Source organism: Caloenas nicobarica, chromosome 7, assembly GCF_036013445.1.
Source record: "Caloenas nicobarica isolate bCalNic1 chromosome 7, bCalNic1.hap1, whole genome shotgun sequence".
In the NCBI taxonomy this organism is placed as follows: domain Eukaryota; kingdom Metazoa; phylum Chordata; class Aves; order Columbiformes; family Columbidae; genus Caloenas; species Caloenas nicobarica.
The window spans coordinates 11,084,020-11,107,087 of NC_088251.1; the positions used below are offsets into that span (position 1 = coordinate 11,084,020).

The 23,068-nt window shown below is 49.0% G+C and overlaps 1 protein-coding gene across 1 annotated transcript; it reads right to left on the reverse strand.

Annotated features, from left to right (window-relative positions):
• Positions 1–13,562: 13,562 nt before the first annotated feature.
• Positions 13,563–22,831, reverse strand: DUSP5 (dual specificity phosphatase 5). Its single transcript, XM_065639177.1, has 4 exons — positions 22,435–22,831; positions 18,006–18,148; positions 16,316–16,535; positions 13,563–14,134 (listed from the first exon to the last, which is right to left on the reverse strand). The coding sequence occupies exons 1-4, from the start codon at positions 22,829–22,831 to the stop codon at positions 13,734–13,736; spliced, it is 1,161 nt and encodes a 386-aa protein (XP_065495249.1). The 3' UTR covers positions 13,563–13,733.
• Between the last annotated feature and the right edge of the window lie 237 nt (positions 22,832–23,068).

Here is a 23,068-nt window from a genome sequence, read left to right on the forward strand (position 1 = left end):
GACTCCCCCGTCCCGGCCCGGCGCGAACCATTCAGCACCAGTTGGAGGGAGAGATGCGGAGCAGAGAATGCGTCCCCGCTCCACCAGAGAGGGAACGCCGCAAGGGACAGTAGAGAATCCCATTTTTTTCAGCTTCTGAAGTGCTCATGGGCCCATTTGAAGGTGCCCTGAAGAGGAGAAGGCGGGAGAACGCGCCTGCCCTCCCCGCAAGGATCCCCCCAGAGACTTGGGAAAAGTGGTTACTCCCTCTGGGAGGCGGGTTGGGCGCCAAAGGCAAGTGTGAGGGGAGCGGGGAGAGTGGCGGCGCGGGGGGCGGGTGGGGAAAGCACAGAATACAGCCCCGTGTCCTCTCCCGAGGTGGAGGGAAGGTACAGGTGCTCGCCCGGAAATGTAAAACAGAACTTTGATCTTAAATCTTCTTTTATTCGAGCACCTGAAAATAGAAAATCGATTAAAAAAAAAGAGTTGGCAGTATTAGGGCCCTTGGCTGGGCCGCAGTGTGTCCCCTTGCCTTTATGTGCCTCCTTGCCCAGCCATCCCACCAGGGCTGGGAGATGTGGATTTTGGTCCCTTGTCAATTTTTAGCTTATTTATGTCCATTTTTTGCCCTTTGTTCCCACAATGCCGACTCCAGCCCCTCCAGCCGGGCAACACGAAGCGGTGTTGGACGGGGCCGTGCCGCCTCCCGCTGCGAGGGGCCCGGGCGGCCTGGGCGGCCTCGGTGCCTCTGAGGGCCGAGTTCTGAGCGCCAAGCTCTGCGTCTGCCCCAAAAAGCCTGGGCGAAGCCAACTGCGTGCCCAGAGCGAGCTGAGTAACAGGAATGGTGCAAAATATCCTCAGGAAAACAGAAAGATTAGCTGGAGTCTGTACCCACTCCTTTATCTCCCAGGGAGCCGCTATTCGTCTCCCCAAAGGAGCTGTCAAACACACAAAATAAGCAAAATGAAGGAAGAGAAACATTAATTTTCTTCTATTCTCTTTCAGTTACAGTAATTTCAGGTGTTATTGTGAAAACAGCAAAGGCGCAACATCTCAGAGAAAACACAGTTTTCAATTTGACAGTCCTTCAATAATGCAGCTGTAGCCAACACTTCTATACATGTGATAGAACTCCCGTACCTATCGTCTTAACACAAATAAAAATTAAATTTGAACAGAACAGTCTAGTTCCTACCTCTCCTGGAATAATAAGTGGACGAATTAATTTCCTTGCTTAATGGGAAAATGTCGAAGTTCCAACCGTTCTTAACTGCCATGTAATGAAATGGTATTACTGAGCGCCCATCAGGAGGCTTTGTAACAGATTTCACCTGCACCATTTAAGAAATGGGTCGTTGTTTCTTCAGAAAACACAGCACTTAAAAAACTAAAGCATTTAATGATTGTTCCACAAACAATTTCAGGATGAAAATTTCCTGCCTGACTGCTGTGCATTTATTTTTAAATAGCTCAGTTCAATAGCATTCGGGAGAAAAAAAATATTTACTCCATTTGCATTTTCAAAATCCCTTTCATTTTAGTATTTTGGGGAACTTAAAATCCTTAAATGAGTCTCACAACATCTTTCTGGGGTTGGTTTGTGTAATGGAATTTACTCCTCACTTTTTCTGGTGCAAAGTGAATTACAGATGCCAGTACTTTGGATGCCAGCTGCCTGGCCCATCTGAGGGGACCCACTGGCAGGGAGGAGAAGAGAGTTAAGAAGGGGAAGTTGAATTCCTTGCTTTTCTCACAGTACACTTAACCGATCCTATACCTGGTTAAAAGAATTATTTACATCTATTTTTGTATTAATATTGGTGTGTAAATAAGTTGCACAGATTTAAAAATTCTAGATAAACTTGTAATTTTCAAAATCAGCTCGTTAAGCACTCAGGCGAGAGCAAACAGCAATATGTTTTTATGCATTTGAGATGCCACGGGCATGGCACAGCAGGCAGTGCCATCTGACCTCTGCTGAAACCTGTCAGCAAAGGTTTTGTTGCAACAAGCAGCTGGGATATCTCCTCACTAACAGCCTTCTCCTCCTGCTAAAGGCCAAGGGTAGAAGGACCACCCTCAGCTACTCATCTCTGTTTCTCAGGGCAGTAATAGGCATAGGAACGTTTTTAAATTGACAGGTTTTAAAGTTCATTCCTCTTTGTCTTCTGCTTTTAGAGGTATAGGATGCCTTGAGTCATGTTTTTGAGCTTTCCTTTGTAATTGAGAAACTTATTTTCACTTAATCATAGACTTCCAGAGCATGGATTTAATCTTCCACCCCTAAAGAGAGAGTTCAGAGGCACCAGGGTGGCCGTCTGCTGAAGAATATGTTGCCTTTTCTGTTGGCTGCTGCACAGACATTACTGTGCCTGGAGGCACCGAGTCCTCCTGAAAACCCCGGCTCAAGTTAAAGCTCTAAAATCCAAGATCCCACAACCTGCTGGTCCACACCTGGTGCCCCAGATATCTTGCTGTTACTGAGAAGTACCAAGAAGTACCCTCTGTATTATGAACAGGCACAAATAAAGACCTGAGATCTTTTTCTTCCCTAGGTGTTCATTCCCTCTTGAAGACTTTGGATATAGAGCATACTCTTGCAGTTTGGAGATGACTTATGTGTGTGTACAGATGTGCACAGACACTGAGTTATAGTTACTCATAGGAATAAAATAATATCTCACTGATACTTCATCAACAAACTTTCCCTCCAGCGTGGTGTGCTTGCAAAAATAGCAACTGCATTCATTGAGTGGCAAACAATTGTCTAGTTCAAAGGATGTTTCAAATACAGGCCCCTGCATACAGGTTTTGTCACATAGCTTTTAGAGATTTGTATTTGAGGGAGCACGGGTGTGGGGTAGCTATTATATTTTTTTGTTATTCTTTTGGTTTTGTAGTCCATGCTGAAAATATGCACCCAACCCCAGGGCGATGCATGTCATCTTTATTCTGTCAAGCTGCCACGTCTGTAGGACTGCAGGAAGCTGGCAGCAAGTAAAACAGCTCACTTTATTCAAAACCTGGAAACATATAATCAGTGCTTGCTGTGCATGGAGTTCACCTCGCTTCAGTAGGTGCTGCGGAGCTTTATTCTAAGTCTCTGTTTTATAAGCAGCGTTTTTCTATAAATACGCTAGAATGAAACATTAGCATTAGAAAGGACAAAGTGGGAACATTGCTTTAATTCATCTAGGCTTCTTTGGCATAAAAATACATTGGGCATTTCTTTCATGAAGCTTAACAGGAACATATAGATGGGATTTGAAGTCTATTTTTTTTCTTCTCAAATAGTAAAATTTATCTTAGAAAAAACTTTTAAAATGTGTTATGGGGAAAAAGGCTGTTAAAGGCTATTATTAACCTCTTCTATTACCACTTTCAATTGTGAACCAACATGTGTATAGGCTGCTTTCATTCACGAATGGCTGCAATCACTGAGGTATTTACTGCCATTTTTAAATGACTGGAGAAATCAGCAGGCTCATCACAACATCAGTCATTTGTGCTTCAGCGCTTAAAGTCGGTAGCAAGTGGCAGGGGAGGCAGAGCACTGGGGGGACACTTCACCTTCATGTTGGTGTCACAGCAAAATCCCAGGAGCAAACTGGGGACCAGGGTTCTAGTTAAACACTTTGGTTAGACCTTGCAGAAACTGGTCTTTAGTGGCACTCTGAACACACGGCCAGATATTCTGATTTCAGCTTGCAAAATAAACAGGGTGAGAAAGTGTCTTGCGCAAGGTCAAGGAGGGTAATGGTGGGACAGCCAGGAACACCTCTCCTCCTGAACTGCCCAGGTCAAGTACAGATCCTGAGGCAGCAAGGCCATAGTGCGTCTTTCTCTCGCCTTTGAATATAGTGGATATTCTAGCAGGTGAAATGAGAGAAACCAGCCCCTTCTTCACAGGCCTGGGCATACACTTCAGTCTCAGTGTGCTTAGCCTGCCAGGCTTTCGAGGAACAAGGAGGACTTATTCTGAAAAACATTCAAGTCAGCCACACAGAGGTTTCCTTTCCAAGAAAAGTTTCCTGGTCTTTATGATCCTCTGAATGTGTAAAGGTAAATAATGATTGTTGACTGTTAAGTATTCATCCATAAACCCATTCATCCAATACCATTTTAAGAGAGCTAACATACTTGTCAAGAAGAGAGCGGTTGGGTAAAGCAATGGCATAAAATGGACAATAGAAAAACATCCTTTTTAAAAAAGGTGGATTTTATTATGAATGAATCTGCTGCAGGTTTTGGAGGGAAAGCAGTTATTCTGCCTATCATCTTTCAGCTGAGCCTCTCTATGAATAAAATGTGGTTGTGGTTGAATTAATTTCACTTGGTTCACCAATTTTATAACGCAAGCCATCACACACACGACATGAATTTATGCACCCGGGTGCCACAGTGGGGCTGTGCCAGGAGCTCTGCTGTGGGGCAAGAGGGGCAGCATCCCACCGAAGGGTGCTAACCATCTATGTTTTTCTTTGCTCTGATGCAACAAAGAGCTTTGTTGCATTTGGCAATTTTGTAAAATAAACTATTGCTCTGGGGTTTTTTTTCCTCTTTTTTTAGCTCTCAGACAGAGGAAGAGCCCTGCAGCGGGCTGTTTATGGGGTCAGCTGTGCTGGAGGACACCCCCAGATCTGTTTTTGGGTGGGCCAGGTTTGAAGGAGAAGCAAATCAGGGACCCTGGACCCCGCAGAGCCAGTGCACCCGGTGGCTGCGCCAGTGGGCTGCCCCATGCCCCAGTGCACCCTCTGGCTTTGGTGGGGGCTGCCCCAGAGCCGGGCTGGATTGGCACCAGCTCGCCTGCATCAGGCCAGGTGGGTGGCTGCTTTTGGGGGCTGCATCCCATTCCAGGGGGGGTGGAAGCACCTGCCACTCAAAGCCCTGGGAGGACAGGATCAACCGGTTGTCATAAAAATAAATCGTAAGTGAGGGTGACCTCTGGAGAGCTTCCTAATGCAAGCTCCGGGTGAAAAATCTCCAGCTCAGGCGGCAGCGCGAGCCTGGGAGATCAGGAGGTGAATTAAAACCAGTTGATTTTACTTCCAAAGAATCTTTTCATGTTCAAGAGAGCAGTAAATGCAATCTTGGCAGTAAGAGAGCCACTCAGACATAAATATATACATCCCATCTGCCGGACTGGCTGCTCAATCCAAAGCTGCATCCGCAGAAAAACTGATTATTTGCTGTTGTGAAAGAGTGGGTGAGGGACCGAGGGGAAGCGGCAGTGCCTGCCCAGGCCCCAGAGGTGTTGCTGGTTGGATGATATCATTGACCAAATGGATATTTTGCAACCAGTTCCCAGCAGTGCCAGGACACAGGCTAACCGAGAGCCACAGAGACTCCCTGGGGGGATTGGTGGGTGGATACAGAGAAGTGGCCAAACGCCTGCGCTGGGCACACGTGGTGAGCCAGGCTGCGGGGCCAGGGGCAGAAAGAGCCCGCCTGGGTCTGAGACCCATGCCACCTCATTTTGGGGCAGCTTTTTCAGTCTTTGTGGCCAATACAAACAAAATCATGTTGACAAAGATGCCAGACTAGACATCTGATTTGCACAGAGCATCCTGAAATACTGAAAAATCCCTTTCCTCCTGCCTCTGCTGCTCATTAGCACCTGGAAGGAGACAGCTGCAGTAAATTTGTAATTAGATTAGAACAAAAATAATTATTTTGGCTGACCACATCCATCCAACCAAGTAATACGCATCCAAACTGATGAATCACATCAGAATCACATTGCCTGGATTTTACTCTCTCTTTGAGCCATCCGTCTGCAGCCTCCGGACCCACAAGCAAATGTGATTTTTCTAACCCTGGCACCAACACCAGCCCCAGGAAAAGGCAGACTCCTTTCCACGGGGCATTTTCACACTGAGGCAGGTGAGCTGCTGGCCTTATGGCATCTGACCGGCTTTCACAAGCTGCAGCAACTTCACCTGACACCGGGTGGCCTCCTCTAAGTGTGAAATTTCCTCCTGTCCTTTGAAGATCAAACGAAAGCAAAGATAACTTCCAGCTTTATCATGGTAACTAAGACCACTACCCCAGAGATTATCTCCGACCTCCCTCCCGCTCAGTTTTAATGCTCAGCATCATTTCTCAGGCTGTTCCCAGGCTGAGCCCAGGGGCAGCAGGACATCCTTCTCCTATCACACCCAGCCTGGCAGACTTCAGCGCCGCAGCTTTTCACAGTTTGGTCCAGATAACAGGCATATTTTTTTTATCTTTTCCAGCCCTCCAAGGAAGTGTCTTGCTGTTTATTCTATCTAATCTCCCCTTGCCCTGGCCTGCTGTGCCCACTGTGTCCCCTGGTGTCCTCAGCTCCCTCCTGATAGGGGGGGCTGGAAGGGAAGGAAATAGAAAGACAAACCGAGAAACCGAGATGGGAACACTGCCTGAAGCCTCTTGGCAGCCTCCCCTGCTGTCTGCAGACATCCTCCACTTGTCCTCATGACCTTTCCCCAGGATCCCACAAGCCCAAGCACCAAGCAGGGCAGTAGCTGGTTATGCAGAACCCTTCTCCTTCCCCCATCCTCCCCACGCACACGGCTGAGGCATATCCCTGTCAGATGTCACATTCAGGTCCAGAAAAGCTCCTCGCAGCTGCGTTTGGTAATTAGAACTGCCAGGAGCCACTTTAGCACTTAGTAGCATGGGGAACAACATACCCTCCCCTTCTCCCTTCTTCCCGCTGGTGGCTCCTGATCAATCCTCTCGAGCGTATCCGCCTGCGTATGTCATGCTGGCTGCCAGAAAACCAGCTGCTCTTCACAGCTGGATTTAGTAAACTGAACCATATCAATGCTTTAGTTCTCGGTAGCACACGGTTTTCTTGCCACCCACCCAGGGCTCCCACCGCCTGCTTCCTGGCAGAGTGGCTGGTCCAGTGCACCGTGGTTGTCTGAAATGCTGTCTGACTGGTTTTGTTTTTATAACTAAGTAAAACATTATAGGCTTGGGGGAGGAAAAAAAAAAAACAAACACCAAAAATAAACCACAACCCCCCCCCCACCCCCCAAAAAAAACCCCACCAAAACCAAACAAATACCTAAAAACTCTGTTGTAATAGGGAACATATGGCCTTACAAGCACAGTACAATAAAAGCATCATGGTAATGAGATTTTGTGCTTAGGATAGCCTTTGTCCATGGGTCTGATTTGCATTGCAAACATATGAAAAAAGCCCTTCTCAGAATGAGATCAATGTCATTATCCCTGATGCAAGGCAGGATGCAAAGACATGTAGATAAGCCTGCGAGAAACATTTGGAGAGAAATTCAGGTCCACTCTAGCAGCAAAGTGGTTCTTGCGTGAGCAAAGCCACATCAGCAAAGCTTTGCTTTGTACCAACAGAGCAGAAACATCCTCTGTGGGAGAAATGATCTGTGCTGCGGAAAACAGTTTTGCTGCTACAGTTCTTTTCTCTATACTCAGGGGGTCCCTCTGGTCAGCTTGGCCAGTCCAGCTCTCACTCACTTCCTTTATGCTTTTGACAAATGTGACTGTGCCAGCAGGAGTGCAGCCGCATCACTTGCCCTGAAAGCCGAGGGCAGAGCCCACAATCGATCCCAGGCTGCCTGACCCCCTGGTCCCTCCATTAGCCACAGTAATTACCTCAGGCAACACAGACATTGCTAGGGAGGCCGCGGGTTGAAGGCATCTCTAGGAGATGAACACGCACAGTTCTTCTCCGTTCCTGTTAGAAATCTGCCTAACCTTGGCCAGCGTCTCAGGGCCCAGCCGGATGGCAGTTAATGGTCATGCTGGAATTCGTGTCAGTTGATTTTCCAGTTAACTTGACTTAACATGATTGGAGGCATTGGAGCAGAGAGGACATAACAGTTGTTCCAGTTTGAGTCCTGCAGACCTTGTATTCCATCAATTCAGCATCAAGTCTAGTTCCAATTAGAAGAAATGATTCCTTAAAAGATTTTATGCAAAGAAGCTGTCCTCCCCACTGAAGGCAATAGGCTTCGGATCAGGGCCTGGAGGCAGTTTGCAATGTATGGGCAATTTAATAACCAGAGATGACTCACTATCAAACTCCATCTACTTTACAAAGGAGTCTCAGAAATTGAGTATCTGTGCGGCAGAAATAAACCACTATTCAGACACACACACACACACAAGAGAGCCCATGAAAAAAATCATTATCGCTTCACTTGGGAGACTTAAGCCTTGTCTGATGAATGCTTACTCATGTGAGTAACTTTACTAACATGAGTAGCTCAGTAAAACCAAGTCCGGAAAAATGGTTATGCTGAAGGGGTTTGAGGTTTTTATCAGTCTGCCTGTCATTTTTGAGCATCTAACAGACCCAGCAGATCAGACATCTTCATGTGCTGCCTGTCCTGAAATCCTGCGACCGCAGTGAGCCTGGTCCTGGGTGGGGACCTGTGTGTCATGTAGCTGTAGGATTTACACTGCGAGTGCTTCCCACTTATGCTCACATACAGCACGTCCAATGGGTCCCATGGATCCCATGCAAGCTTGTCTCCTAGAGGTGCTTTCCACGGGTGGTCTCCCTAGCATGGGTCCTATTCTGATGTGCCAAGAGAAATCCCTGACAGAAACATGAGAGCCCCGTGGCAATGCTGTCCCTTTGGGGCTTTGTGCTTATTCCTCCCTTTCTATCTACCACAGTCATTCCTGGTCCTGAATTACTGGCTTTCTGTGTTGGTTTGGTGTTCGTACAGCTCTCAGCACAACAGGTCCTGCTAGGGTTCCCAGGAGCTACAAATAACTTCCATGGGGTAGGCTAGTACTTGAAAGGGATATTTAGGGGCCATAAATCCTCTTAAATAACTAGACAGTGCTGGAAGAAGTGCTGAGCATTTCAGCTATAACCACAGAAGCCATTTCTCTTGATAATCTTTACATTCCCTGCAAGTGTCCATAGGCAGGACACATAGGGTTGCAGCGCTGTTGCTAACAGAAAAATGAACCCGTTTGGTAAGCCTTACTTAGATGTCAGAGTACTTTGAATTTTGAAGCTGAAATAAACAGATTGAAATGACCTCAGAGTTTATAATGCAACAGTAAAGCGACAGTAAAACACAGCTGAGGCCCCAGTGTCAGAAATTCATTTGATTTTCTCTGATGACTCAACCTATTTCACAAGCTATTTTCATATTCCTTATTTAGAGAAGTTACTCACGTCTCGGTAAAAGCCTACGATGTGATAAAGCCACGGAACCGTAATGTGTGGCACTGGTAACACCTCCCACGCCGAAAAAAATCCTACTTCCACATTTATGTGGCTCTGCAAATTGATTCCTGCCTTTGTCTCCCCAGAGAGTGAGCTGGCAGCGTGTCTCCTCTCCAATTAGCATGAAGCCGTGAAAAATGGAGATGTAGGGTCAAATTCACCACACCTGGAGCCTCACTTACTTTTGCCATGTTACAGGCACAGTTGGACCTTTGACTTCCTGGTAAGGCAAGTGTTGGTTTTAGCATGCAAATAATAACGCCTGCAGAATATCTTCTTTGTTCAGGCTTTGTCTTCTGAAAACAAAAAACTCACTACCAGAAGGTAAGAAGCTAAGAACAACTACCTACCTAGTGTTGCTCAGGGACCAGGGATGGGCACCTTAGCATAAACTCCCCATGAAGCAGGTGGATTTTACCTGGGTTTTACTGGTCAGGATGTAATTTCTACCATTTGGAAAGTCCTTTAATCAGAGAAGCAGGAGAAGACATTGTAACCAGCATAGGCTGCAGATCACACTAGCAAATGTATGGACTAAAAGAACAGAAAGGGACACTTAAGGACAACACCCACCCATCCACCCCCAACCCAGATCTCTTCACAATCTGATTTGCAATCATGTAAAGACATGTATTTCTTGTGGCAGGTGTTTTTTGAGGAATTTGTTTGTCTTGGAGGCAGAAAGGAAAGGCAGCCCGAGCAAAGCAGAGACCAACGGAGCAGCAGTGCTCACTCTTGCAACACGACCATGCTCTTCGTAAGCCTAAAAGCATGGAACCAAAAGCTTATGTGGCACAAGCCCTCTTCAGTCCCACACCAAGATCTGAAGCAGCTTCGGACTGACACTGAAGAGTTCAGAACATAAGGGTGTCAATGGAGAGAGATGCTTGTGTTCCAGCACGGCCCTGAACGAGCACTTCCAAGGGCAGCAGAACCTGCAAAATCCTCTTTTCTGTGACATTTCCTCTCCTCTTATTTGGACTCAGGTATCATAAAGGATAAGCTCTAATCAAATCTTTGCCTAAGGGTACAACATTCCTGGCATCTTTCCCTCACTTGCCTTTTCTGATGTCTGAAAGCATCGTGCTATAGCTTTCCCCTTGCAGTTACAGCTAGGTGTGTCTCTGTTTTCCATCACAACTTCGGTTTTGACATCCCTGTTCCTCTGCCAGGCACATTGGACCAGCCAGTTCAGCTCCCATCAATGTCAGCACCTGTCCTTCAGCACTGACATACCCAATGCACCTGCATCATCTGAACTTCCATTGCTAGGACTGACCTACCCAGAACCAGGACCATCAGGTCTAAGTCTTCCAACCTGTCCAATCTCATGAATTTGCTTGGCACACAAGCCACAAAACACTGTTGGAGCTGTTTCTTTCCCTAAGGATGGAGGCAGCTGCTTTCTGCTGGTGTCTGGAAGCAGAGAACCAGGGTTCCTACCCTGTCCATGTGGGTTCATAATCACACATCCCGTCCCCCAGTTAGGTGCCATCCTGATTTGTCACACTCACCTTCACACATTGGTGCTTGGGTCCTCAGTTCCACTCTGCCCGTGGGAGCAGCGTGGGCAGAGAGGGGAACAAGAGCACGTACTCTCACCCCAGAGCCCTGCAGTCAAATGGCTGTGATGTCCTCTCAGAGAGGTGAGATTTGCCAAACTGGCCAAGGGAAGAGCTGAGCAGGAGTCAGAGATCTTACATTAGCACTGGAACAGCAAAGCAGGCACAAGCACGAGCACAGGAGCATGTCCCTCTGGGAGGCAGCATTTACATCCCAGTGTCCTGGATGCTGGGGTGTCCTCCTGCAGGGAGGAGACATGGGTTGGGACCAGCCAAGCAAAGGAAACCATGCCCTGGGCAGGAGAACAAGCCTCAGGCTCCTGTGCCCAGGCATGAATTACAACAACCCCCCTTCAGGCTCCCACAGGGCTCTGATCCTCCATCCCTGCTGCATCCCAGCCTGGCAACTCCCTCTGCCAACACTATCCACCAACACACTGTGCTAAAGGCCAGGATCAGAGCCCCTCTCCAAAACCAGAGCAGCTGCCTTCCCTCCCTGCTAAATACCTGGTCCTCTGCCTGGCCTGTGATCCTTTCCAGCTGCTGTGGTCAAACCTGCCAAGGCCAGCAGTCCCTCTGTTAACCCCTTCAGCACCCTGCCTCGTGCTCTGCAGGTTCCCATGGCAAACATCAGCTCTGCAGGGGGTTTCAGCTTCCTCATCCTTGAGAAACAAAGCTGATCATTCCCCCAGAAGATGTTTTATGCTGTTTCATGAGAGCTGTTGGCTGCTCTTTTTCTGTCAAGGTTGTAGGTCTCCGTGGTCAGTACGCAGCCACTCTTGCTAAGCCTAGCAGCCTTTCCGCTGTGAGAGCTAAGAAACAGAGAGCACTTTCCAGGATTCCCCAAGGGAAGCAATCAGATCTTTCAGAAAATTAATTGATCCACTCTTACTGGATCACCTGCCTCACCTCCCCAGCTGCTGGCTCCTGTGTTCAGGTTTCCCAGAGCCCAGGCAGGGCTGCTGCCATGACCCCTGATGCAGGGAGAAAATTCAAAGCTCATCTCCAATGACGGCTTCTGGCTTCTCACATGTGAGATTTACTTCCCACAGGGAGGATGTTACAACTGGATGAACCCCAGAGGGCAGAAATGCTTTGTAACTCACCCAGACATCTACCATAAGTTTTTTGACTTGATAACTTGGAAATGCAAATTAAAATGTATTGCAGTGATGAGCCAGTAAGAGCTTAAAAAAATCCCAGCTGAAAAGGAGTATGAAATGGCTCAGAGATGCTGCCACTTCAAATTAATTTTTTTTCATTTAAAAAAAAAAAGAAAAAAAAAGGGAAAAGACGAGCATTACCCACATGCCCTGGTCCCTGGCATGATGCTTGTGGGTGGCCCATGGCACAGGCCATCCACGAGTGTCACACCAGGGACCAGGGCATGCAACATCCCATGGTATGTGTTTGGGAAGGAAGTGGGGGCTGTGTCTACTTCAGATTTTCATCTTCAGCAAGATGGTAAATCTTATATAAAACATGCATGAATCAAAACAGAAGTGCCTGCCTGACTGCTGGGAAGTGACGCCACCGTGACTCATGTTGTGCTGTTTAAAACAATCCTCCCCCTCACCTTCTCCCCTCCGTAGAGATGCACCTTGGAAGCTTTGAGCACAGCACCCAGGGGTGCTTACCCTCCTCTCTCCATACATCATTTTTGGGCCACAGGATTTTTCTCAGGTGACCTCTCCTGCCACCAAGCTCTGCCAAAGCACTTCTGCAGCTCACTCCAAGTACAAAGAGCTTTTGTTTCCTGGCCTTTTTTTTTTCTTTATTATTTTTTACACTCCATAAAAACCAATCACAGGTTTTCTTTCACATTCACAAAATCTTCTGGAAATTATTGCCATTTCCCATACATATTACATATTAAAAAAAAATAAAGAGGTCAACAAGACAATGTGAACTGCTTGTTCTGAACTCCCTGCAAACACAGAAACCAATGTGAGCAGTTTTCACAGAGGAAGGCTGGCTGGAAGGTGACCACACACATTAAGCAAGTCACATAACACTGAACAAGACCACTTGACCACAAACGATACAGATCACAGATCGGGAACACTTGGGAAGGGATGGAGGAAAAGGTGACTTGCAGCTGAGCTTGTCAGGGGGTTTTTTTTTTGGTGTAAAATCCAGCAGTTACAGTATCATCTGATGGAAAGTAACTGGTATGAGGACATTCAAGTATTCTAGGGCTGTTCTTAAATAACAGATGGGAGGATAATAGATCAGCAGGGTAGCCTGATAGCTTCAGTTAAGTTCCCTGCTTTAGTTAAAAGCACATCCAGTACAAAGGCAAATGCAGAAGTACAGGAAATGCCACACCTGAATGGATCCATGGCTGGTTTAGTATCCAGTTACGCTGTGGTCAATACCTGACACTTCAGAGGCTGGAGCAGGGGAGGGGATTTTCACCTGGTTGTGCAATGGTGTCCTGGGAAAGGAGCTCCCTCCCACCACCCCAGCCCTTCGCTCCCTGAAAGTGTGACACAGGAGAGGGGAGGAGGAAAGCCAGAGAAAAAGCAGAATGAATATTCACTCCTACCACCTCTGCAGTTGCAAAGGTGGTGCTTTTCCTTTTGCTTTCTTCCCCACTGCTGCTGTTTATTGCTTGAAACTTTAAATTAGGGTCTTTTAAAAAATAAGAAGGGAAGCAGATGGGAACTGAGAACATACTAAATGGATTTCTCATTGTTCCCCAAGAATCTGGAAATACAGTAGTGGGTACACACTCTGTGGATAAAAACCTAAAAAAGCACTTTTTTAAAAAAAAAAAAGAGACACTAAAATTCAGAAAACCTGCCACACTTAGAGCACTTGCATCTTACAGTCACAGCATATGGGAAGTATGACCCACGACAACCACTCCACCTCAGAGTAAGTTGATGAGGTTTCTCTATTGCACGTTCATGAAATGTTCTTGTTGGGGTAAGAGTTCGGATCAGAGGACCTCACCAGCTCTGGCCTCCCTGGGATGTTCAGCAGGACGAAGATGCTGTCATTGGGCTGAGTTTCAGCTGGTGGACAGGAGAGTGGATGGGCACAGAACTCAACACTGAGGTAGGAAAGGCAAAACACGAGCCTTCAAAGTTTTTGCCTAATGTCAGTTCTTCTGCAAAAAAAGATGCAGCTTCTCTTTTGCACGAGGTGACAGCAGGGCTGGGAGTGGAAGACAAGATCTCCGACTCGTACTGTAGCAACTGGCCCATGAAACCAAAGTTTGGTGAGATCAGGCTCCGGCGCTGCTTGATATAATCGAAGGCTTCCTCCAAGCAGAGCTTCTTTGTCTTCATGAGATACGCCATGCAGATGGTGGGAGAGCGTGAAATCCCTGCTTCACAGTGCACCAGGATTTTGCCCCCAGTTCGTCTGACATAATCTATGGGAAAAAAGTAATTCCAGACATCAGTTGTTGTTGGGAATGGAGAAGACACTGTGACACACGCCCAGTTCTGGAGGTGGAATATGGCATACAGCCAGTCCACCAACAAGGAGAGGCTTGCTCTTCTGTTGGGTACTAAGAGTAACATGGAGATTAAAAAGAAAAGGGGGACAAAACCCAGTCTGAGGTGGAGCTGATCTGCAGATAACATGTGGTTGCAGGATCTGTGGATCCTGATTTGGTTCTTTCTGCATTTTTTAGGAAAGTCCTTCCCCTGTCTCCTTTTTTAGAAGAGCTCGCTTTGCAGAGCATTGCAAGACAGAGATCAGGTATCTGGGCAATGCTCGGGTTTGCTGTACCTACATTTCTCTGCCTATGGCTCAAAGAACTGACCCAAGCCCAGCCTGGCCAGCCCTTTCAAAGGTGAGAGCAGCTGGGCTGCCTTCCTCTCACCAGCTTTGTTAGGAAAACAGGACTTTTCATTAAAGTCCAAACCCAACTCCCTGCTCGGCTGGCTCCCAGCAAGTGGTGGTGCCAGGAGCTGAGCCCTTGGTGGGTACCCTTGGGTGGAGAGGCTGAGCTCACTCCCTGGGGCTCACCACAAAGCGCACGAGGGCTGGTAGGCAGTTGCTAATTACAGCCTGGTTAAAGGATGTTTGGACTTAAGTCAGGATATAAAAGGCTTATGCAAAGCACCCATTTTACACAACAGGAGCCGCTGTGGTTACTCACACAACACAATGATTGTTATTAGATTAAAGAGAATGTGCTTAAAATAAGCCCTTTCCACACAAAAATACAGTTCAAAAATAGATGTTCTCTGCTCTATTGCCTTGAGCAATATGTTCAAGTTCCAATTTATGGAGAACTGTGCTGAATGTAGTGCTCAGTGCATGGCACTGAAACAACACAGAGCTGAGCAAGTTATCATTTGCCTGTCTTCGATTGTCTGCCAGGGGACTGGTGCCACCATGACCAGTTATATTTAACTGCTGCACAAAATAAGGAAGACATGGATTTGAGTCATACACAGCATCTACACCACGTGCCCAGTTTTAAAAGAAAGTGAAAACTAAAGTCATCCTCAAAATCTGGGAAATTTCCAAGTGACTCAACTATCAGAAGGGGCTGGGGATGGGACAGAAGAGTGTTGTGAATTAGCATTTCCCTGAAAGGTGTGAGAGGTCCCTTACTAGGAAGGCGAAGGGCTCGGAGGGCACCCTCAGATCAGGTGTTTGTAATTCTGCCTGCACTGTCAAAGGACTCAAACTCAGCCAAGCAATGAGTCCAGCAAGTCTGTAACCGGGGTTTTATTCTGTTTCTCTCTCAAGTGTTCCTGGAGAGCAACAGCACCGATTTCAACACCATCTCCACCCAGGCTCAGGCTGTTCCACCCCACTAAACCACCCTGAGCCTCTTCCTTGTGCTACCTGCCACAGCCAGTGTGCTGCTCACTGACCCAGCCTGGCGTGGGAAGATTTGGGAGGGGATGGCTCAAAGTTTTCTAACAGCCTCCTCATTTTTTTTTTTTGCATTGGGGTGTTTAATTAAAGGGTGAGATACCAACATGATCAAAAGCAGAAACAGAAAGAGCTCTGTGAGAAGGGGAGACACTGGATTTCTAAGACCCAGGCTCTGGAATACCTCAGCACAACAAAGCAACAAGCTGACTCTGCTTCATCTGGCTTTTACAGGGTCTGGCCTGCAAGTGCAAGGAACCAATATATTTTTTTCCTTTACAAAAATCAATAGACTTTGGTGTTACTCAACTATACTACTTTGCTCCCTGTCATGCTGAAGTAAAGCTTATGCTTGCTTTGGAAAGAAAATAAAGCTAACCAGCTCACTTGCCTCATCTGCCTAACAGCAGTCAAGAGGAGGCATTTTTCTTCCTCACCCTCCCAGCATCGAGAGAAGGACAGAGACCTTGCTCTGAATTTCTCTCTTCCTTCCTTCCTTGCAGAAATCCCTCTACCAGGAGAGATGCTGGGGAAGGGAAGGAGCTTAAACTTTTGCTATGACATCTGGGAACATACAGAAAATAATGTGTCCTTCCCACCAATATGAATTTTATATTAAATCAATTTAACAATTAGCCAATTTCCAGATCTTCATGTATTTTAAATTAAATCAATTTAAAATACATGAAGATCTGGAAATTTGTTAATTTGGACCTACCAATGAAGTCAATGGCTTCCTGGAAGTGTGAGCTGATGTCTGCCGTGTGACTGTCCTCCACCGGGATCCACTTGTAGCAATACTGGTCTTTGAAGGACTCTGAGCTTTTCCTGGAGACATTCAGCAGGGCCGTGATGTGCAGGTTTGCGAGAAACTCACACTTGGAAGCGTGATAGGCACTACCAAGGTAGAGAAAAGGCAGGATTTCAACTGGACCACCCTGGAAGAGAAGGAGCAGAAGCATGTAATTCCTTTTCAAGGGTATTTGATTCCTGATACCCGAGAGAGCAGCAAGGGAGCCTGTGTGGGTGCCCTCTCCCTCCCTCGCTGGCATTTTTGGACCCCAGTGCTGCTGACCAGTGAATCCCTGCGATGTCAAAGCCCACGCAGGAAAAAGGTTTTCATTTTCTTGTCCACATCTGCGAGGTACAAAGTGAGATCCAGCCCACTCGCATGCAGGATGTTTCTGGCTTTCTTTAAAGCGCTGCCCCTTGGGACAGCCCCAAAGCGCTTTCATATGTGAGGCCCGTTCCCTCTGGGGCTTTACCAAAATACAGGCAAGGCGGGGAGCCATGTCTGAGCAGGGAGGAAGAGGAGGAGGGAGAAAAAGGCTGCTCTAGCTCAGTCCAGGACTCAGCCCCTCCACTCACACCTCTAAAGGTGACACAAAGTTTAAAAAAAAAAAAAAAAAAGAGTAAGGCTCCCTGTCCCCCTGCACCTCCCTGGGGCACAGCACCCACTGCGTCACCTGCCCGGAGATGTCGTCTCGGTTCCTCCTTCCTCAGCGCAAGCAAAGGCTGGGTGACGAGACCGCAAAAGAACAAAAGCCACTGCCTGACACAAGGGTTTCGGAGATCACAGGTAACTTTCCATGATGCACAAGAGCTGCTGCCAGCCGCCAGCTGTGAGAAACCGGCTTTCCACCCCCGAGCTGCCTGCCCAGCAGGTCCCACACACGGGGGACAGTTGGGACCACAGAGGTGGCAGGAAAGAACCTGGGGACAGAGGTACCCCCGGGGTGGGAGGTCTCCGGGGAGCAGAGGGGCATTGCCTGGGGGCTCCCCCAGCGCCAGGAAACACGTGTTGTGGCGGAAGCAGCCCAACCACAGGTGACATCTCGGAGCACACGTGTTCCCCAGGCTGGGCAGGCAAGGGGGTGTGATGTCTTCCCCTGTGGAAACCCCACTCCCCCTCCCAGCCAAGGGCAACTCTCGAGAGCTGCTGCCTCTTTTCAAAAGCAGCCCCATGGCCCCAGCCTCCCTCCGCCAGTGCCAGAGCGCTCCTGGGGTGCCGGAGGAGGCATGGACAAAGCATGTCTGCCAGAAAAAGGACACTTCTGGCAGCTTCTCCCCTGGCTGTTTTAAGTCTCCTGGGGAGGCATGAGCTGCTCACAGCTCATGCTGCCTGGCTGTGTGATAAGGACAAGTCACAAGTACAGTTTGGGGGCTAGACAGGTGTTTTTCCTCCTTCTGCTGCCAAATTTTGAAGCAAGGCACAGGTGATGCTGGCCAACAGCACATACAGGGCATCTTATTCGACACATGAGCTGCCAGCCTGGACTGTGACAGCTTACTGACCGCCTGTGCCAGCACCAGGGCTCCCCCAGCACCCTGCCAGCCTCCAAGAGAGCCTGGTGGCAGGAGGGACAAGACACAACGGGAAGGTGACCCACCCCAGCTGTGACACACACCTGGTCGTAAGCAGGTTTGTGGTTGGCACTCTGCTTCTCACAGTGGCTAGCGAGGTTCCTCTCGGTCTCGGTTCTCTCCGGGGAAATGAATTTTCCATCCACACAGCACTCAGGATATTGCGAGTTAAAGGTTTCATATCCCCCTAAGGAAGGGAGGGAAAAAAAATAAGAGACATGAATGGTTGGGCTTCCAAAAACTGGTTTAATTAAAGTGGAGAAGAAATGAAGCTCTGGCATTTGCAATGCAGTGGAATAGTGCTGCACAGCAATGAGCCCCAGGGGGTTAATGAGGGGTAGTGTGCTCCCTTGGGGAAACAGGTTTGTTTAAAAGGCTTGGAACTGCTAAAGAAAAATCTGATAGTACTGACAATCATTAACTCGCCAACAGCCAGTAGATCCAGATTAAAACTCCTAGCGAGCATAATTCTGTTGAGTCTAGCAACCATGAACGCCAGGACAGTGGGGACTAAACTCCCTCCCCCGGGTTTTATAGGTGAGCAATATTTCCAGCAGTTGAGATGGAGATTTTGTACTCAATAGTCATCCTCTCTAAATCTGTTATTACTGTGACAACATCAGAAATATTTTATTTGCATTTTTGAATGGACACAAGCACAAGAGGGAAATGGCTGTGACTGTGTCAATTATCACCACAATGCACAAGACAGCGAAGTAATGAAGACAGTCCCACTGAAACCAATCTATTAAATAACAGCTATAAAACTTAATGAAATCCTGTGACAGCATTTGACAACTGAATAGCCCCACATGAGCTATTCTGGATGGTTAAGTACTGCATTCGTTTCATTCGATGCACTGCTAATGAAAAGGAATTAATCCTATTATTACATCGTTACTCAAAGTTTGTTGTCAGCTAAACAGTTGCCTATTTCCAGGCTAGGAATATGCTGCATCAAAGCACACAATCTCCAAAATTAACGTGAACAAGTCAGGTAGCAGAAGCAGCCTGGAAACAGTAGTGTGCCAAGTGTCTACCACCGATGCTTTTTCAGAACAGAAATGAACAGCAAAAGCTCTTGAATAATCCTTTGGAGTGTGGCCCTCAAGTAAACAAGGTTCAGAAAGCAAACTCTCTGCGATTCATTCATCTGCAACTGTTTCGCCCTGATAAGCAGAGTCGATGTGGGTGCCCCGGTGCAAAGAAGGGTTTCAAAACAAAAGGAAGTGCTGAAGATCTGAGCAGCTGCAGGACCCCACCACCCACGCTGCCAGGGCAGCCCGGTACAGCTACCTCTGACATTTCAGCCCCCTAACGCCGGTGTCTCATTGGTTTGTAATGTTTGAGCAGATGTGTGCTCAAATTCGTGACGTGCTGCTGTCGCCCACTCAGTCCTGCCATGGGGTCCTCATGTTACAAATGGCTGGCACAATCCAAAGCCCACTGAACATGATGAAACTCTGTTTTCCATGACGGAGGGCAGGAGGGTGACTTTGCAGTCAGCTGGCACTCAGCACCTGCACCTTTCCTCCTACTCCCAAGCCTCATTCAGCCAGCTCACCCCAGAGCTCACAGTGTGAGGCAGTGGGTCAAGCAGCCAAGTGACCATGGAGACCATGAGGGGGGTGATAAAATGATATCCACAACAACTGGGTTGATAAAATGATCAACTTGCACTGTGAAAAGCCAACAAACACAAGCAGTTCTCCAGGTTCCTCTGCTCTCCAGATCTCCAATTGCCCTTCATAGGATGGCATTTTAAATCCTCTTGCTTTGCATAGCTGACCTTATCTCCCCCTGCCCCCTAACCGCTGCCATCACATAGGAAATATATGTCCAGTTTCTATGAATAGCCATTATCCCTATTTATGCCCTGTGCTGCCTTTTTTTTTTACTTCTGAATGAACACAGAAATCTGCCTGAGCCAAATCAGCATGCGTGTTTGAAGAGACATGCATGTCTCATGTCTCTGGGGCACCTAACGCGCACAGCTGGTGAATGGTTAATTACAGGCCTTGGGGATCAGGATATTTGCAGGCCATTCTTACAGTGAGTCATCTTCTCATCCCACCCTCCAGCAATGTCCTCTTCCCCCTCCTCACTCAACCTAGCTTTCCTGAGGTCATTTCTGCAAATACTAGATTGCTCATCACAGAAAGCTGAGCTGCACTTCGGTTTTAATCAATAAATAATAGAATCCTTGTCAGCACCAAGGGAGGATCCGTTATTTTATCTTTCTGCAAGCTCTTCCCCTGCCACACAACCGCTTTCACCCTGCTGGGGCTGGGCTCACCCAGAATGAAACTGCGCCTACACAGATGAAAGATGTGACACACTCAACCCCTAGAAGCCAGAAAGCAGGGGAAGGAACGCAGCCTGCATGCAGCTCGGTGTGCAATTGCTCTGCACTAGCTCCCCTGCCCGGGGCCAGGTCCCCAGGATGCTTGACCTGATGAGGCTGACCTACTGATATCTCATCACCGAGACTTCCAAGACAAGACCAAGACCCAGTTAACCTCCTAAGTAGCCAGCACCTCCTCCCAGCTCCCGCACACCTGGGAAGAGTGGGAATATAAGTGGGGAACCTCAAGGAATTTTTTTTTTCTGGTAGTTTTACAGCCCATAATTTGCAAGTTCGGTGTTACAGACCCCAAAAGGACCCTTTATTCTGATCAGTGCCCAGTGCTTCAGGGTGATTTATACCCCCAGAGCTCTTCCCCCAGACCACATCAGCTTCCTGGGGGGTCCGTGGCCCCAGTGAATCACCAGCACTGCCCAGTGAGTCACTGGCTCCGCAGACCACACCAGATCTGAAACGGAGCTGCAGACTTCACAGGCCTGATCCTGCGACCCAGAGAACTCCCAGCAAAGCAAAGGGAAAGAGAAGCAGGAAAAGGAGGGAACTTTCTCATCCACCAAAGGGGAATCTTTTTAGACTCAAGTCAACATGCTTTCAAGATAAGAAACTTCGCAATACGCACAAGGTAAAAAGTACAGCCTCCATCAAAACCCCACCCCAGATAAACTGCTCACAGCCACAGTCACCACTTCAAAGTGTGGGGCTGGTACATGAGGAGGGAAGGACGATTTTGTGGCTACACGAGCAAGCCGAGAGTCAGCAGAGCTTAACGCATCCCCTGCTTTGCCACAGATTTCCCAGCCTGACTCTGGAGATGTTTCTTCATCCCTGCTTTAACAGGATCCCCAAGGATTTGCCTGGCCCAGCACAGTGCAAGTATCTCTGCCCTGCAGCAGCAGAATTGGTTGTTTTAGGGTGACCATCAGAGCCCAGGACAGGCTGACAGTGTCCAGATAGAGCCAGGGTGGTAGCAAACCATCCTGGAAATCTCCCCCCACCTTGGTACAGGGCAATACCCAGGCTGGAAGTGCCTCTGCTCTGGCAGGAAGCCCTCTGAGCACCATTTGTAATAGGAGGTACAAACTGGGCACATCAGGACAAAAAATAGTGCGATGAAATGCTTAATAAAAGTGAATTAACCCTGGCTCTTGAGGACACAGGGGCAGTTCGTTCAAGAAACCTCGCCTGGTTATCTCCTCCGTTTATGTCCTCCCCATGGCCTCAGGATACGGCAAGGGGTGTGTTTGGGAACTCCTGCTTCGGTGTGGACCCGCTCCGGGGGCCCCGCGGCCCCGGCGGCCGGGTGTGCGGTGCTGCGGGCGGGAGCGGCCCCGGCCGGGCAGCCCTGGAGGGAGCGGCGCTGAGAAAACAGAGAGGGCGAAAAGACAAAGGCGCTACCAGGAGAAATGGGGGGGGGAGCGGGGATGGGAGGACAGAGAAAGGGTGGGCTGTTATTCTTTTTTTATCGTTTTATTATCCCCGGGTTACACGGAAAGAAAACAGAGAACCGCAATCAAAGGGCTATAATAGACGTGGGGGAGAAGGTATTTATGTCCCCCGAGAAGCGCCGGAGTTTCCGCTATGGGTTTCCCCCTCCAGCCTCGATATGCCCGATGGAGAGATAAACCTCCCTGCCCTGGGTGGAGGAGCAGGCACCGACCCCTCGGGTTCGGGCACCCAACACGAGCCGCCCCGTGTCACCGGGCTGAGAGCAAGGAGCGCTCCTCGCTCCTGCGGGGCTGAGTTTGTCTTCCACGCAGCCCCAATCTCTCTCGCCTCCCTACCCTCCTGATGATGTTCGATTTTTTTTCTTTTTCCCTACATGTTCGCTTTTCATGAGGCTCAAACGCGCGGCGGGGGTGAGCGGAAAGGCATTTGAGCTCAGCCCTCAGGGTCTATCCGGGATTTACCTCTAGTGGGTGGAAAAGAAACGAAATCCCGGCGTTAGCTCCCTGCCCTGCACCAATAATCAGGTTAACTGGAGGACGGTGGTGTCGGAGGAGAGGGGACCGGAGCACGGCGGGGCCGCCGCTACCCGGAGAGGTTTCGAGGGTCAATCCACGCCGCTGCCCCCAGCCCCTGCCCCCCGCTTCCCCCGCCGCCCCTCTCACCTTTCAGAAAGCAGACCCTGGCCCCGGCCTCCGGCAGGCTGGAGAGCAGAGCGTTGAGGACGATCTGGGCCGTGCTGTCCTTCTTCAGCTTCTGCCAGTGCCCCGTGCCCTGGTCCAGCACCACCACGGCTGCCAGGCGGCCGGGCCCCGCCGGTCCCTCTCCCCCGCCCAGCAGCAGCCGGGCTCGGGCCGCCGCGTCGGGTACCACGAAGTGGAGCGGCACGGCCCCGCCGCGGGCCCGCCGCATCACCACCGAGTTGAGGTTGACGTTGAGCGAGCCGCGGAGGCAGGAGGCCGAGTAGGACAGGTACGGCCGGCAGTCGAGCACCAGGCAGCGGGAGGGCTCCTTCCGCAGGAGCTTCCTCAGCTGGCGGCAGTCGAGGGATGTGACTTTCATGCCGGCCGCGGGTCGCGCCCCGCCGCAGCCGGGGCAGGAACGGGGAGAGCGGAAAAGGACGGTGCCCGCTGGGGAGTCTCGGTGCTGGCGCGGGAGCCGCAGCGCCTGGGCCAGCGGCGGCAGGAGGGCCGGGCGGAGACACGGCGGTACCGCGCCGAGCCCGGGCAGGGAATCCCGGCTGCCGCCACTGGGCATTTATATGAATGGGAGGCTGGGCCCTGACGACACTGCCCATAT

What these genes read in the sequence shown, in the direction of transcription:
- DUSP5 (XM_065639177.1), bottom strand. Translation starts at nt 22,831, where the DNA reads ATGAAAGTCACATCCCTCGACTGCCGCCAGCTGAGGAAGCTCCTGCGG. An exon ending in CAGGGTCTGCTTTCTGAAAG is followed by an intron (nt 18,149 to 22,434) that starts GTGAGAGGGGCG and finishes TCCCTTCCTTAG; the next exon opens with GGGGATATGAAACCTTTAAC. An exon ending in ACAAACCTGCTTACGACCAG is followed by an intron (nt 16,536 to 18,005) that starts GTGTGTGTCACA and finishes CTTCTCTTCCAG; the next exon opens with GGTGGTCCAGTTGAAATCCT.